The sequence below is a fragment of the Hemibagrus wyckioides genome, linkage group LG02 (assembly GCF_019097595.1).
Source record: "Hemibagrus wyckioides isolate EC202008001 linkage group LG02, SWU_Hwy_1.0, whole genome shotgun sequence".
Taxonomy (NCBI): Eukaryota; Metazoa; Chordata; class Actinopteri; order Siluriformes; family Bagridae; genus Hemibagrus; species Hemibagrus wyckioides.
In genome coordinates, this window is record NC_080711.1 from 20699699 (window position 1) to 20713830 (window position 14132).

The window sequence follows — 14132 nt, forward strand, 5'->3', positions numbered from 1 at the left end:
AATTTCATGTACATGTGTGTCTACACACCTTCACAGATGCTGAGTTAGCTGTTAGCCCTCAAAAATGTCAGCTCACATAACACGTTATGGACTTCTAAGTATTTATTTACTGAAGACAGATGTAAAGTTGTATGCTTTCTTTGTAAATACAGATGTTTTTATAAATTACAGTTTGAATTGCCTCTACAGAACTAAACATGCAGAAAAACACAAGAACTTGACTGATGCAAAGCAGTGACAGTGCGGTCAGTTAAAGGGTTTGATTTTAAGATGATTTTAAGGGGAGAGGATGACATGTTATAATGATGAAGTGTTTCTTCAGTTTGAAATCTCTAAACACTTGTGAAATCCTGATTACATTCTACACCAAATACCACAAAATGCAGACTTAAATATAATATAGTTGACCTATACAGTGAGCAGCATGTGGTTGTGGATTGAACACCTCCATAGTGGTCATGGACACTCCCTATTCAAATAGAGTCGTGTATAAACAGCATGTTCTTGGCTGCTCTAGTTTCCAGTGAGCTCTGTGATAGATAACACTCCCATACACTTTAAATCTGGGTGAAGCAGAACTCAGAGAAGGATGATTTTAGGACAGTGTATTTTACTGGTACTCATTTCATGTAAGTTTATGTTTTTTCTGTTGTGACTAATAGCATTATATCATTATAAGATACCATTACCTAGTTCTACTCTTCTCTTCCAGATTCTTATGGACAGTCCCTGACTTCCTCTGCTTCTGTGGTGAAGAGACCTGGAGAGTCGGTCACTCTGTCCTGTACTGTCTCTGGATTCTCAATGAGCAGCTACTACATGAACTGGATCCGTCAGAAACCAGGACAAGGACTGGAGTGGATCGGATACATTGACAGTGGCACTGGCACTACATTCGCTCAGTCACTGCAGGGCCAGTTCTCCATCATTAAGACACCAGTAAAAACATGCTGTACCTAGAAGTGAAGAGTCTGAAAGCTGAAGACACGGCAGTTTATTACTGTGCACAAGACTCACACTGACAACAGACTCCAGAGCTGTACAAAAACTTACACAAGCACGTCCTCATGAGCTGTAAATATTCCCTCAGCAGGAAGCTGCAGAGACATTTATTATGCAGAACAACATCCATTCACACTCAGCACTCAGATCTTTCTCTCTATTCCACTCTTGTTTTTTTTTAGTAGTTATTAATATTAATAATAATAATCCCCATTGTAATCTATCACATTTACATGGACAATGCTCTAGGACAATGATTCTGATGACTAGTTGTGATTATATACTGTACTATTCATGATTTTATTCCTCCTATTTGTGATACCAGCTGCAGGAACACTACAGGTCAGTGGTTAATTTCCTGAATTTAGAAGCACAGAGTCTGTTCAGCAGCACAGAACCTGACAAGAGATCACATGAAATGTACATGTTTTCTGCAGCATCATTACTACAAACTCCTAAATATAAAAATCATCTGTAGGGGGCAGCAGCACACTTGTTTTCAAGAAGGACTCATGAAACTATGAAATCTAACAGCTGAAGGATGTTTATGCAAATTCACCCTATTATATAAAAAAATCAGCCTCTTGCTCACCAGAAGTTTTTGTCACACGACTGAATCAAAGATCTTTATCATGGAGCTGAGGGTCACTCAGTACCAGTGGCGGACCATCAGGGCCAGCAAACAGCAGTGATCTGAATCACTGACTTGCATGTTAATATATTTAATATATTTTTTCCATGAATGTGTATTAAATTATTCCCAATAGTCTATTCTCTACATTTCATAGCTTTTCTCTTGGTTGCGCTGCTTCCAGTAGTGTATATTTATGATAAGAGTATTTATCCAATCATATTTCAGCCAGTGGCTGACATCATGTGTTGCCCAGCTCTAAGGCCTTCAGAATCAATAGCGCAGGCGCCCGTAGCTTAAAATGAGTGGCAATGAAACTGCTCCATTAACCAATCAGATTTCGAGTCGGCGTCACGGGGTCATCTAGCAGGCATACTATTACGTCAGCAATTTCATGTCTTGTGATTGGATAATTGGAGTAGTCAGAGGCGGCGAACCACATAAACTAAATAAAATATATATATTTTATCTCACAATGGCTGACAGAGGAGAAGAAATCGATTTGGTCACGGACATCCTTACAAATGCATTTTCAAGGCGGACATTTTAAGAAAATCCTTTTGATTCTTCAAAATAGTTGGTAAGCTTTTTCAGGAACCATTTATGCTTTTGGGTTTTCTTTTTTTCTGGGTTTTCAGTTTGCCTTCATTCCAGATCCCCGGGGTGGACTGTGGTTTTGTTTTTTTTTGCTGCAGTGAAAGGAAACTTGTGAGACTGAATTGTGTTAATGTGTTTTTTTTGCTATATGTAATGTAATTTTATTCATGTTCTCTACAAGAGCCTGTGACACAGCGCACTGTTATACAGTGTTTCTATATTCACTGTGTCTCATTTCAGATGCTGCGTCCTCCGGAGATTGCAGTTTGCTGCATACGGCATCAAGAATGACTTTTTTGAGAAATAAAATTGACTATTCCTTGTGAGGTGTGAAATACTGTAGACTAATTTCTTTTTTACTTCGTTATTTAATAGTTGATTAGTATCTATAGTGATGCTATGAAGGTGGATTAATTCAGTTAGGACAGCAGTGAAGGCCTAGGTCTGAAATGCACGGCCCGCCACTGTTTATATCAATGTTGTGCATGAAAGGGTTAAGAATTCTCTCCAATTCTGCATTATCCTCAGAGGGAATTTGGGGCATTTTAATGGAATTAAAAAAAGAATCAAGTTCAGAACAGTTATAATCAATTTCAGACGAATACAGGGCTGTATAGAATTGTTCAAAGACCGAAATGATTTCCAACTCATCCTTGGTGATCCTGCCATCATCCCTACGAATAGATGTTATAGTATTTGTAGTTAAGTACTGTCTTATTTGTTGAGCAAGAATTTTCCCACATTTGTCCGAAAGTTTCTATAATTTAGAGCGAGATTGGAGCAAAAGTCTTTCTGTCTGTTCAGATGTTATTAGATCACTCTCTGTCTGTAGTTTTGTTCTTTCCTTTAACATTCAAAGGTCCAAATCTGAATTTTCATCAATGTCCAAGTTCTGGAACAATTGGTTACCATAAAACTTGGTTTTAAAAAGCATGCATAACATGCATAACAAATCAACACTATTATTGAAAAAAGTGCCTTTTGCGTTCAAAATACATTAATAACAAATGGCAAAACAAATAATTTAAAGTGTTCACATTTGTTATGAACAAAACACAACAAGAGGCAGGCTAAAAATAACATAATAGAGAGCAGTCTAATGTGAGAAAAGGCTCTGTCTGTCTTCCATCAGCTGCCTAAACCATGGCACAAAAGGAGTGGTTGCTAGACGGGGACACTGGCCTAAATGTTAATTAGTCAAGCTGCTGCAGTATGAGTTCTTCACAACATTCATTACTGAGAAGACTCGCACTGATAGGTCGACCCAGAGTTCAGTCTGCAGAGATGCCATGCTTGCCCATGGGAAGATGCTCTTGTTTCTTTTGACAACTCCTCAACATTCTTGACCAGGAATGGAGATGGAATGCAGAGCAGCACTAGTCTGCCTACACTGAAGCCCTCAAAGCGCTCCCTGAAATTTTCAGCTAGGCTTCTCCAAAAAGGAAAGATGGTGATGATGGTGATTGCCATTAGTCTGCTGGAGAAGAGTTGGAAAGTGGATATGTGGCCATGTGATGTCACTCTTAAAGATCTCCAGCCGCCTTTCAGAGGAGAGTCCTGCTGCCATCAGATCACACACTGTGTTGCCTTTGCCCTGGAGCCTCTGATTCAGTTCATTTAGCTGAGATGTTATGTCCACTAAAAAGGCCACAAGCTCTATGCTATCATCATTCCTCAGAAAATCCAAGTAAAGGCTGGCTTTGACAAATCCATGTCCAAAACTTTCCTGATGACCCTAACCTCTCCAAGACTCTTCCCTTACTCAGCCACCTGACATTGTTATGGAGGAGTAAGTCATCATAAGCAGCATTTACCTGGTAAGAGAAAAAATAATTAACTAAATAAACAAACAAACAAACAAAGAAATAAATACGAGATCTTTTGTGTTGCAGAAATATTCATAAAGTGAACACAAACACCTTGTAAATGCTGTAAATGTAAATGGTTTAAGTCTGTTGAAAGTAGATTTTGATGACAACTGTTAATACTTCCAAATGCATATAATAACATTTTCTCCTACATTTTATTGACAATTGAAAATGATTATATGCATAAAAATTCATAATGTGACTGATCCATAGTGGGGTGGAGCACACAGTTAAAATCCCCTCCTGGGATTAGTTTAGGTGAAGTCAAATTGGAAAAACTAGTTAAGAAATTTTTTAAAAATAATACATAGTCCCTATTAGGGACATAAATATTGTCTAATATCAGGGGAACATTATATAATGAACCTGTTGCTATTACAAATCTACCCCCCACCCAGCCCCACCCCCCCTATCTTTTGGACATTACTTACACAGAATGGTGTGTTTTCTCTTATAAGAATCACAGTCCCTCTGGATCTCTGTACATTTGCCCCACCCAAGATTTTTGTAGTTTATAATGATCAGCTGGTATTGAACACACCTTAAATACTGTACCAGATGATGGTAGCTATGTAGAAACTAATGAATTATTACTGTTTAATGTTTACAAAATAAACAGTTTAATTGTAGTGTGTGTGTGTGTGTGTGTGTGTGTGTGTGTGTTTAATTTCAGAGAAAAAAGAATAATTATATTTATTTGGACATTTATCAAAAGAAAATTAATACTTAAAAATATCCAACAGAGAACAATATAATAAAATCTACTTATTTAATTCACAACAGGAAATTCTACAGACATTTAAGATTTACTTCATATGTGGATGAAAGTGATGTTTCTGTCTGTAAAAACTTGACTACTTAATTAGTTTAATTAAATAGAACTTATGACTTAAATATAATTAAGTTTTTATTTTTTTTATTTTTTATTTTTTTATTGAGGTTTATTTGAAAAGGGACCATGTACAATTATAAACATAAATGTGTCCATTTAATGCACCGAATTTAGCCAAAAGGCTAATTTTCATCCGAAAAGATCTAGTAGATCTTAAAAAATCTGCAGAGCGGAGGTGCACAAAAACACGAAGTATGGGAGGGGCCAAACCATTTAGAATTTTATATACCATACACAAATTTGTAAAAAGTCTAAAATTATCGAAACTCAAAAAATTATATTTCTCCAAAACCCTACAGTGGTGATACTGGTTAGGCTTTTTGTCCAAAGTTTTTAAAGTCTGTTTATAAAGAGATCTTAAAGGTTTAATAACTGTTTCTCCTGCTTGACCCCAACATGTCGCACAATATGACAAATGAGAAAAAATTGTAGCATGCATGAGAGTCGTAGCTACGTCAGTGGGAAGACATTGTCTAATTTGTCTGAAATTTATCAAGTTATATTTTATAGTCCTCACCATTTTCTTTACATGCTTTTTGAAACTAAGCTTTGAATCCAACGTTAAACCAAGATAATTAAACTCTGACAATTTTCTCCATTTATAGAGATCTACATATCTACAATACTTGATATCTTCATGAAGGTTATGTTTAGTGGTAAGTACATTTTACTTGATACTCCTAAGTGAGTTGTACTTGTTATTCCAGCAGAAATATTTACTTAAAAAGTGCTAGTGCACATCGCTATGAGGATTTTTTCAAGTAAACCCTAAAAGGTTTTTGTTAAGTGTATGAACAGGGTACTGTGATTAGTAATTAGTAATTAGTAATGCTCTAAATTTCCCAGTCTACCTTATCCCACTGATTCTTAAGATGTTTTATAAACATAATTAACATGATTTGTAGGTTTATTATTATTTATATATTGTATTTGACTTTAACACTTTTGCTCATTATTGAAGACAATATGAAATATGTTCAAATTTGAGATAAATGTATACTATAGATGTATATTCTCTCCTGTGGGTTGGACATTTAAAATATCCATATTTTTTAACCTATAATACAAGATCAAGTTCATTTCTGGCTATTACTCATTTGCTGGATTGAACGGTTGCCACACATGAATACAAAAACGACAAAAATGAATAGAAAAATCATCCTAGGCCAAAAATGAAAATGAAAGGTGCAGTCGCATATGCAATATGATTGTGCAATGGGATTTGACTATTGTTTACCAGCTCTTCTATGTGGAATTAAGTTACATTAAACGTGCAGCTATCTTTTTGGGAAGCTGAGCTCACTCTTGTTGTTTGAAATACACAATATTGCCAAAAGTTTTGGGACACCCCTTCAAATGATTGTCTTTAGGTGTTGTTTTTTAGTGGTTGGGCTCAGGCCTCTGAGAAATCTCACAGCTAAAATAATTAAGGAGATAAATCCTGTTGTAATTAAAACCAAGCTGTTAAGAGAAAAACTAAAAACAGCGCGAGTTACAACATGATTTCATGAGGGTCGACCATATACTGCATATAAAACCTCCACTGGTTTCCAACAGAACGTCGACCCTTCCAACATGGCGGAGGAATTGACGTGTCTGTATACAAATCACAGCGGCGCCCTCTACTGCCTCCTGATATAAGTGAATAGGACAAGCTGTTATGACAGGAAGTGTGTTTATTAACCATTTATTATCAGATTTAATTGAAACATAATCATCATGCATTATAACCTTAATTAATGTTTATATAAAATATTAAGAATATAACGCGCCATGTTGATGTTTTTTGAAAGTCCCGCCCCTTTTTGTGGTTTTCATTTAAATATCCAGAGCGCGTGCTTGCGTCATCTAGAAGGCTTTTAAAAGAGATTTCAAAAGAAAACGACGGAGACAGCGACACTGCGGATTACCTGGAGATATTTCAAGGATAAACAGCAGATTTTCTTGGAGAGAAATGATGGATTTAGGTAAGTATCTTCCCTTCCTAGGTAGATGGACAGGCCGGGGCCTGGCCTGCGCCGCCGGGATGCTCGCGCTCACCTCCGCGGGATACTGCGCGTATCGCTGGCTGAAGAGGAGCAGCGATCTTCAAGCTGCTGAACTTCAAGCTGCTCACGGTGAGAAAAGCTCACTTTTTACTCAGTCTGTGTGTTTCTAATCGCTTTAGAACTTACAAAGAGAGTGTGTGTGGAAAATGAATGACTTTAATCGGTACAGAGGACAAACAGGATCAAATCTCCTGTGTAGTTTAGCTAACAGAGCTAGTCGAAAGCTAAGGCGCTAACATTAGCCGGCGATGCTACATGGCTCATATCAAGAGCATTTTAAAGTATAAAAGTGATTATTTTGTGGATTAAAACATTTCGAGGCACAACATCATGACTTTTAGACTTTTAGAAATAGTCTTGAAGTTTTATGAAAATAATCAAGTACAGGGCGGAGTCACGAAGCCTGACATGAAGTGGAGTTACTGTTAGCACCGGGATTATTATTATTATTATTATTATTATTATTATTATTATTGAAGTGTTTTATTTCTCTTCTTGGTCTCGGCATTGTTTCTTCTGATGTGTTAATAGTTAGAGTGAATGTTGTGGTAATGAGTGAGTTCCTGTTAGCGCATCATTGTAGCAGCTGTAAAGAGTCAGTCCCTCACCAACTCGCCTTTTTATTTCCCTTCCTCTTCAATAAGACTCGTTTCTCCTTACTGATCACTAATATAACACTCTGATTAAAGACATGAAGGGGATGAGAGAGTGTCTTCTTGAAATATTTTCTTTCCTACATGAATGTCAGTTTCCACTGATGAAATTTGTCATCTCCGTGACATACTGATGTGGTTAAATGTGTCAAATGTTTTCCAGGATCTGTTGTTGATGATGTGGAGGAAGCCGAGACCACTGAAGGTTTTTTTTTGCAACAGTGCTGATGGTGCTCCTTCTCTCTTTTTTGCTCAGGCACTTGGTGTTTCTCTCCACCTGAGTGGGTGTGTGATGGAGAGTATTTGGGTTATCCTGCCACCATGTGGGGTCTGGGAGTTCTCCTGTTTCATCTTGTCTGTGGACACTTGCCCTTCTGTAATGAGGATGAGATCGTTTACAGGAAGATGGACTTCGCTCCCGGCCTGTCTGAAGGTGAGAAAATGTAGAAGCATCACCATTTAGAACAGCTGAAGATGTAAAACTGGCATTACAAGATTAATAGATTTTTTAATAATATTAATATATATCTGAAATGTCAAAGCACTATCTATAATATCTCATCGCTGCACACACAGGTTGCCACAATCTGATCAATTGGTGTCTGGACCCGGAACCTGAATGTCGGCCCACGTTTGAAGAAATCCTCAGCCATCAGTGGTTTACATCTGGTGGACCTGAGTGAAGGATCTGAGTGTAGGTGGATCTGTTGAAGACTCTCACCCTCACTTACATAAAGAAAGGAAGAAATAAATAAACAAATCTGTATATATAAACAAATATATTGTTGAATAAATGTTCCGTTTTTTTCTTATTTAGCCATTTGGATGTCCACTGTTGTGTTACGCCTCGTGAAGGAGCATGTCCAGGAGATGCTGAAGGCCATGGAGGGAGTCTGAGCAACACTCCTCTAACACACACACACACACACCTCTCTATCTCAGCCAGCTTAGAGTGATCAGGACATTTTAGGAAATCTATTGTTGGCTATTCAGTGGTCATTAGAATATAAAACTAAGATTAAACTCTGCACTTTTGCCCATTCATTTGTAGAACTGCTTTTGCTCTCCATTTTGTTTGATGATAGATTACTTGTAACTAATTTATAAGATTAAGCAACCCCCAAAATTTGAATAAAGTAATAAATGTCCTGGTCATACTTTAAACACATCTCTTTTCTTTCCCTTTCTTTCTCTCTCCACTTGCTCAAGATCTCCACAGGTAAGTAAATACTTATTACTGTCTTTTATTTTCTGCAGATTTAAACCTGTCTTGCTTTTCTTCTCTCCCTGAGCAGCTGGACACAACATCACTGACCTCTAACATCAACACCTGTTAGTGCCCTCTGACCAACGGACCACATCAACATCTGCAGCTCCGATAAGCGTCTCCATCTTTAGTTTAACTTTTTATTATATACATTACTCATTAAGACTTTAATCTTTATTATAGGTTTAAGATTTTTCTGTATTTTACTATTTATTAGACATTTAAGATTTTGTTGTATTTTAATAGACTTTACTGTTCATTATACTTTTTTATTAATAACCTTTTATCATAGCTTTACATCTTTTATTGTAGTTCTATTTATTATATTGCATTTTTAATTAAAACCTAATAATTTATTAGCTCATATTTGAGGTTTCATTGTGATCATTCCCAGTTTTTCTGAATGTTTCTGATGAATGTTGGGGTTGAAATGTAACTAGAAACAATCAGAGACTTTTTCCTCCTAGAAAAGAAAGACTTGTTTTCTACTGACTGTGGAATTAACACTTTATTTAGATTAAAACAAAAATCTATTAAAGAAACATTGAGTTCATAGTCAAAATGATGAAAATTAAATCAATCTCATATAGAACCTCCTGTCCCCTATGGCAATACGGTGTTTAACTCCATCTCTGTGTTATATACTAGAACCTAATATTTAACAGTGGATTTGTACATGACGCCATCTTCAAACACAAATACTGATCTTTTTGTACTGAAGTGAAATGATGTTAAATGAATGTGAAGTAAACAGTAGTGGCAGAAACACTGCTTAGATTCATGATACTGCGTTATTTACATGAGTCTCTGATTTACAGAATTATATTCCTTACTAAATCCATTCATGAATCTGACTCTGAATTTGGCAAGAGCACAACACACAACAGAAAGGCAGCCTAAGACATTAGGCTGCTTGCTAGTTAAGGTATAGAAAAATCATTTGTTTTTAGAAAAACAGTGCTTGCAGAAGGTGCCTTAAAAAATTCTGAGCAAATTGGATCATTTATATTAAGCATTCCCATGTGGAATGAAAAAGTATTCAACAAAATTCATTCATTAACAGTTATTCATTCATTAATAATCAGATTTTCATGAAGATTCTGTGTACCATGAAAACGAGTTCACTTTAAACAACACATTTTCTCTCAGCAATGTATGACTCTGGATGCTAGTTTAATTTTAGACTCAATATGATCATAACTCAGTGGTTTTCATATCAGAGGACAGATGAGGTGGACAGTTAGGATACATGGAGAGATGGGATTGAATGGATAGATGGAGGACAATGTTCTTTATATTTTTTTACGTTTGTTAGATTGTGTGCAATCTTGCATCCTGTGTACCAGATAAGTAGTGTATCTATTGTGTTATCAATTTTCCATCCTTTTTTTTATTACAGAAGAAAGGATTACAGATCATTACGTTCTACCCTGCTATAATACAGTGTTGGAGGCATAAAAATGATCTACTTTAGGTATTTGTGCTGCACAGAAAGTTAGCACCAGGAATGTAAATATTTTAATTGGTTCATTAACTAAGGATGGTTGTTTTTGCATGAGAGACAGTTATTAAAGTAATGATCAACATTTTCATATAATTCCATATTAATGTTGCTGCTGTCTGACAGACGTCCTGTACAACAAGTCATTTATTTTACATTTTCTGGTACAGCAGTTAGTTTAAAATAAAAGTTAGTTTAACAAAGGAAATTGAGTCTCACATTATTTACATTTTATTCACACACAAAACATTAATGGTGAACATTTTTGACTTTATAAAATTATTCTCTCAAGTCTTAGGGATCGGGCCCTATTAAACAATAAAGAAAGTAAGACGTCTTTTTTATACAGCCTGGACATGTTACACATGCCCTTTTAAACTGTGATTTATATGCTTTATTTATATGTTTCTTATATTGCTGTAGTTTTTGTTCTTAGCATTGCGCTAGTAACTTCTGGTCAGTTATCACATTACCCTGTGTATACTGACTATATGTAAGATATACAGTGTGCAGTCTACAACCTGTCTTTATGTTACTGTCTCTATTGCTGCTGGATATCTATCTATCTATCTATCTATCTATCTATCTATCTATCTATCTATCTATCTATCTATCTATCTATCTATCTATCTATCTAATCACACCTAGGGTCATTTTAGAGTCACCTGTTTGATTCCTGATTCAATTTCTTGAAGAAGATCATTTTAAACTTTTGAATAAGAAAGAAGAAGAAGTATAGAGAATAGTTTCACTGTTGAGTTGTTGATAGATATTAGATTTTACATTTTCACAAGATCTGCAGGTGGCGCTAGAGCTTAACAAATATACTGTTACATTGTAGGTTTTTTTAAAGTGGTCATAAGTACAATGCATTCTCATATCCTCAGTCAGGGCTAGATACTACACAATTTCTATGTTTTTCTGTCAGACAATGAAAACTGAGACTGTCTCTTATAGTCTAATTCCCAAAGAGGGAAATAATAACATTCACAGAAAAATTGCTAACTTCTAATCAGTGATTATTAAATACATACATTTCACAAAAGTTCCACAACATTAACTATTAACTATAAACAAACAAAATGTTCACTGTATTCTTCTTTAATTAATAAATAAATTGTAATCGTTCACAGACTGCTGCTGTATAAGAGAAATTGTGATTATAATAATTAATGGTATTGAATATTGGAAAATAATTATCTTCCGGTTTGTAGCAGTAACTCCCTGACACAGTTCAGCCAAAGTATGCAGAACTACACAATATTTTTTTTTTTTTTCTACTTCACAATAATTAATTATTGGCATCTACATCCACCACCTCTACAATTCCTGACATCACACTGCCTGGTCCTTGATTATTGTCCTATAATAACACACCCCCAAATGTTTTACTCCTTACTGAATATGCTGATAAGGAAAGTGCATTCTATTCACATAAATTCACCTGAGAAAGTCTCTTAATGATCCAAATTTTATAGATTTATAATCACAGATTAGAGACGTTCATGAGATGAGAGGAGAATTTCAGGTGTAAAGGAATCCATCCAATTTTGTCCCTAAGATAAGGAGTGTCTCTATGCAAATGTCCTTCCCTGTTATATATTTAAGCAACAAAGACCAAGAGCTTTTACTTCTTCTGCTTCAACACACACCATGATCTCTACATCCCTACTGCTGCTGCTGCTGGCAGCCGTACACTGTAAGTGTTTTTACATTTGACATGTAATACAGTTTTGGTTCCTTAAAGCTTTTCACTTTTACATCATTAAAATAACTTTTCTTTAACAGGTGTTCACTGTGTTGAGCTGATCCAGACCGGATCCACAGTATTAACTCCTGGTCAGTCACTGACTCTGACCTGTAAAGTGTCTGGATATTCATTAACTGATAGCAGCTACTGTACAAACTGGATACGACAACCTGCAGGAAAAACTCTGGAGTGGGTCGGACGTATGTGTGGTAGCGGTAACACTTACTACAGTGAGAAACTGAAAAGCAGGTTTCAGGTTTCCAGAGACACGTCCAGCAGCACAGTGACATTAACAGGACAGAACATGCAGACTGAAGACACAGCTGTGTATTACTGCGCTCGTGACCCACAGTGAGACAAATAAACAACATCCCTGTACAAAAACTCCTCATCCAGTGTTCATTATAACAGAATGTCCAAAAGACACAACACTGATCTATAGAAGTCAAAATAACACTAAATATACCACAAATGAGAACAAAGTGTTTCAATCTAGTTATTTTTTAAAGTCAGTAGTGTTGATTTAAAACCATAATATTTTATCTGTAATATTGCTCCACATCATAAACGCTATTATAGTCATATCACTATCCAGAACTTTATCTAGTGTAGTGTCTTTGGCTAACAATAATCACCTTGACAAATTAGAATGTGTGATCATGTGTAATGCTCTCACACTTTCTCAAATATTGTTTAAATTAAAAATGTGAGAAGTGTGAGGGCATTTTTTCATAACTTCAGAGAGGTAGATTTTTTTCTATTACCATAATCCCAGTATCATCAATCATAGAAAATAGTTGTCAAAGTTGTCAAATCCGTGATGTCTGTTTCTACATATGATCCACTTATCCTCCATCAGATGAATCTCCTCTTCATGATTTAAATACATTTCAGATACATTCTCCTCCCATCATCAGCAGATAAGCAAATCCAAGCATCAGAGCTGGATCTCACTCTATTTATATGATGTGATGGTGTCTGTTAAACTTTGGAGAACAGAGAAGACTCCAGTACAAACAACACACACCATGTTCTCTACATCTCTACTGCTCCTGCTGGCAGCTGCTTCTTGTGAGTGCTTTATCAAATTCATTCATTTACTAGATGAAGAATAAGGGTGCAGCAGATATTGTGTGAGATATCACCATGTGTTTTCCTCCACAGATGTACATGGTGAGGAACTGACTCAGCCTGCTTCCATGACAGTCCAGCCAGGCCAGAGTCTCTCCATCCACTGCAAGGTTTCATATTCAGTTACGAGCTATGCTACAGCTTGGATCCGACAACCTGCAGGAAAAGCTCTGGAGTGGATTGGACTCATCAGTCGTGGTGGGGGTACAGCTTACAGTGACAATCTGAAAAATAAGTTCAGCATCTCCAGAGACACTTCTACTAACACAATAACAATTGGAGGACAGAACATGCAGACTGAAGACACAGCTGTGTATTACTGCGCTCGACGACACACAGTGAGACAGAATAGTGGATTCCTCTTACGAAAACCTTATGAGACATGTTACACACATCCTCTCAATGCAACTAATAAATCATCTCAGTCACACATTCACTTTCTTCTATTGTAATAAAGTTGTAATAGTTTGCAGTGTTTTAAAACACAGTCACACAAAGTTATTTTTAAATAAAAAATAAAACATTAATGAAAGAGTTTATTATCAGTTTATTCTGAACTATTATTAATCCCTTCATTTTACAGGATTTTTAACCAACAGTTGAATCAGTGTTTAATGAGTGGATTCAGGAATAATACAGCATGTTTCCAGCAGTGTGTTGTGTTTAACACACAGTCTGTTCTCACAGTGTGAGGTGCAATAATTGAAACAACTGAAGGAGGCAGCAGAGTTTAACAAATAAAGTGAAAAAAGTGAATCCACAAACTGTATTCTGTATGAGACTCATTCACTA

The 14132-nt window shown here is 36.1% G+C and overlaps 1 long non-coding RNA gene, 1 pseudogene and 2 gene segments (V, D, J or C); all 4 read left to right on the plus strand.

Annotated features, from left to right (window-relative positions):
• The first annotated feature begins 577 nt into the window (after nt 1-577).
• LOC131370270 (immunoglobulin heavy variable 1-46-like) lies at nt 578-3851 on the plus strand (annotated as a pseudogene).
• A 4135-nt stretch (nt 3852-7986) lies between these two features.
• On the plus strand, nt 7987-8633 carry LOC131363517 (uncharacterized). Its single transcript, XR_009206332.1, has 3 exons — nt 7987-8124; nt 8268-8385; nt 8509-8633. It is a non-coding gene; the product is annotated as an uncharacterized LOC131363517 (long non-coding RNA).
• A 3479-nt stretch (nt 8634-12112) lies between these two features.
• Nucleotides 12113-12564, plus strand: LOC131363513 (Ig heavy chain V region 914-like). The segment is given in 2 exon segments: nt 12113-12158; nt 12248-12564. Coding segments are annotated over 2 exon segments (363 nt in total).
• Nucleotides 12565-13168: 604 nt separating this feature from the next.
• LOC131363507 (Ig heavy chain V region 914-like) lies at nt 13169-13672 on the plus strand (the record flags this gene model as incomplete). The annotated part of the segment is given in 2 exon segments: nt 13169-13280; nt 13374-13672. Coding segments are annotated over 2 exon segments (399 nt in total), but the record flags the coding sequence as incomplete, so codon positions are not given.
• Nucleotides 13673-14132: the final 460 nt, after the last annotated feature.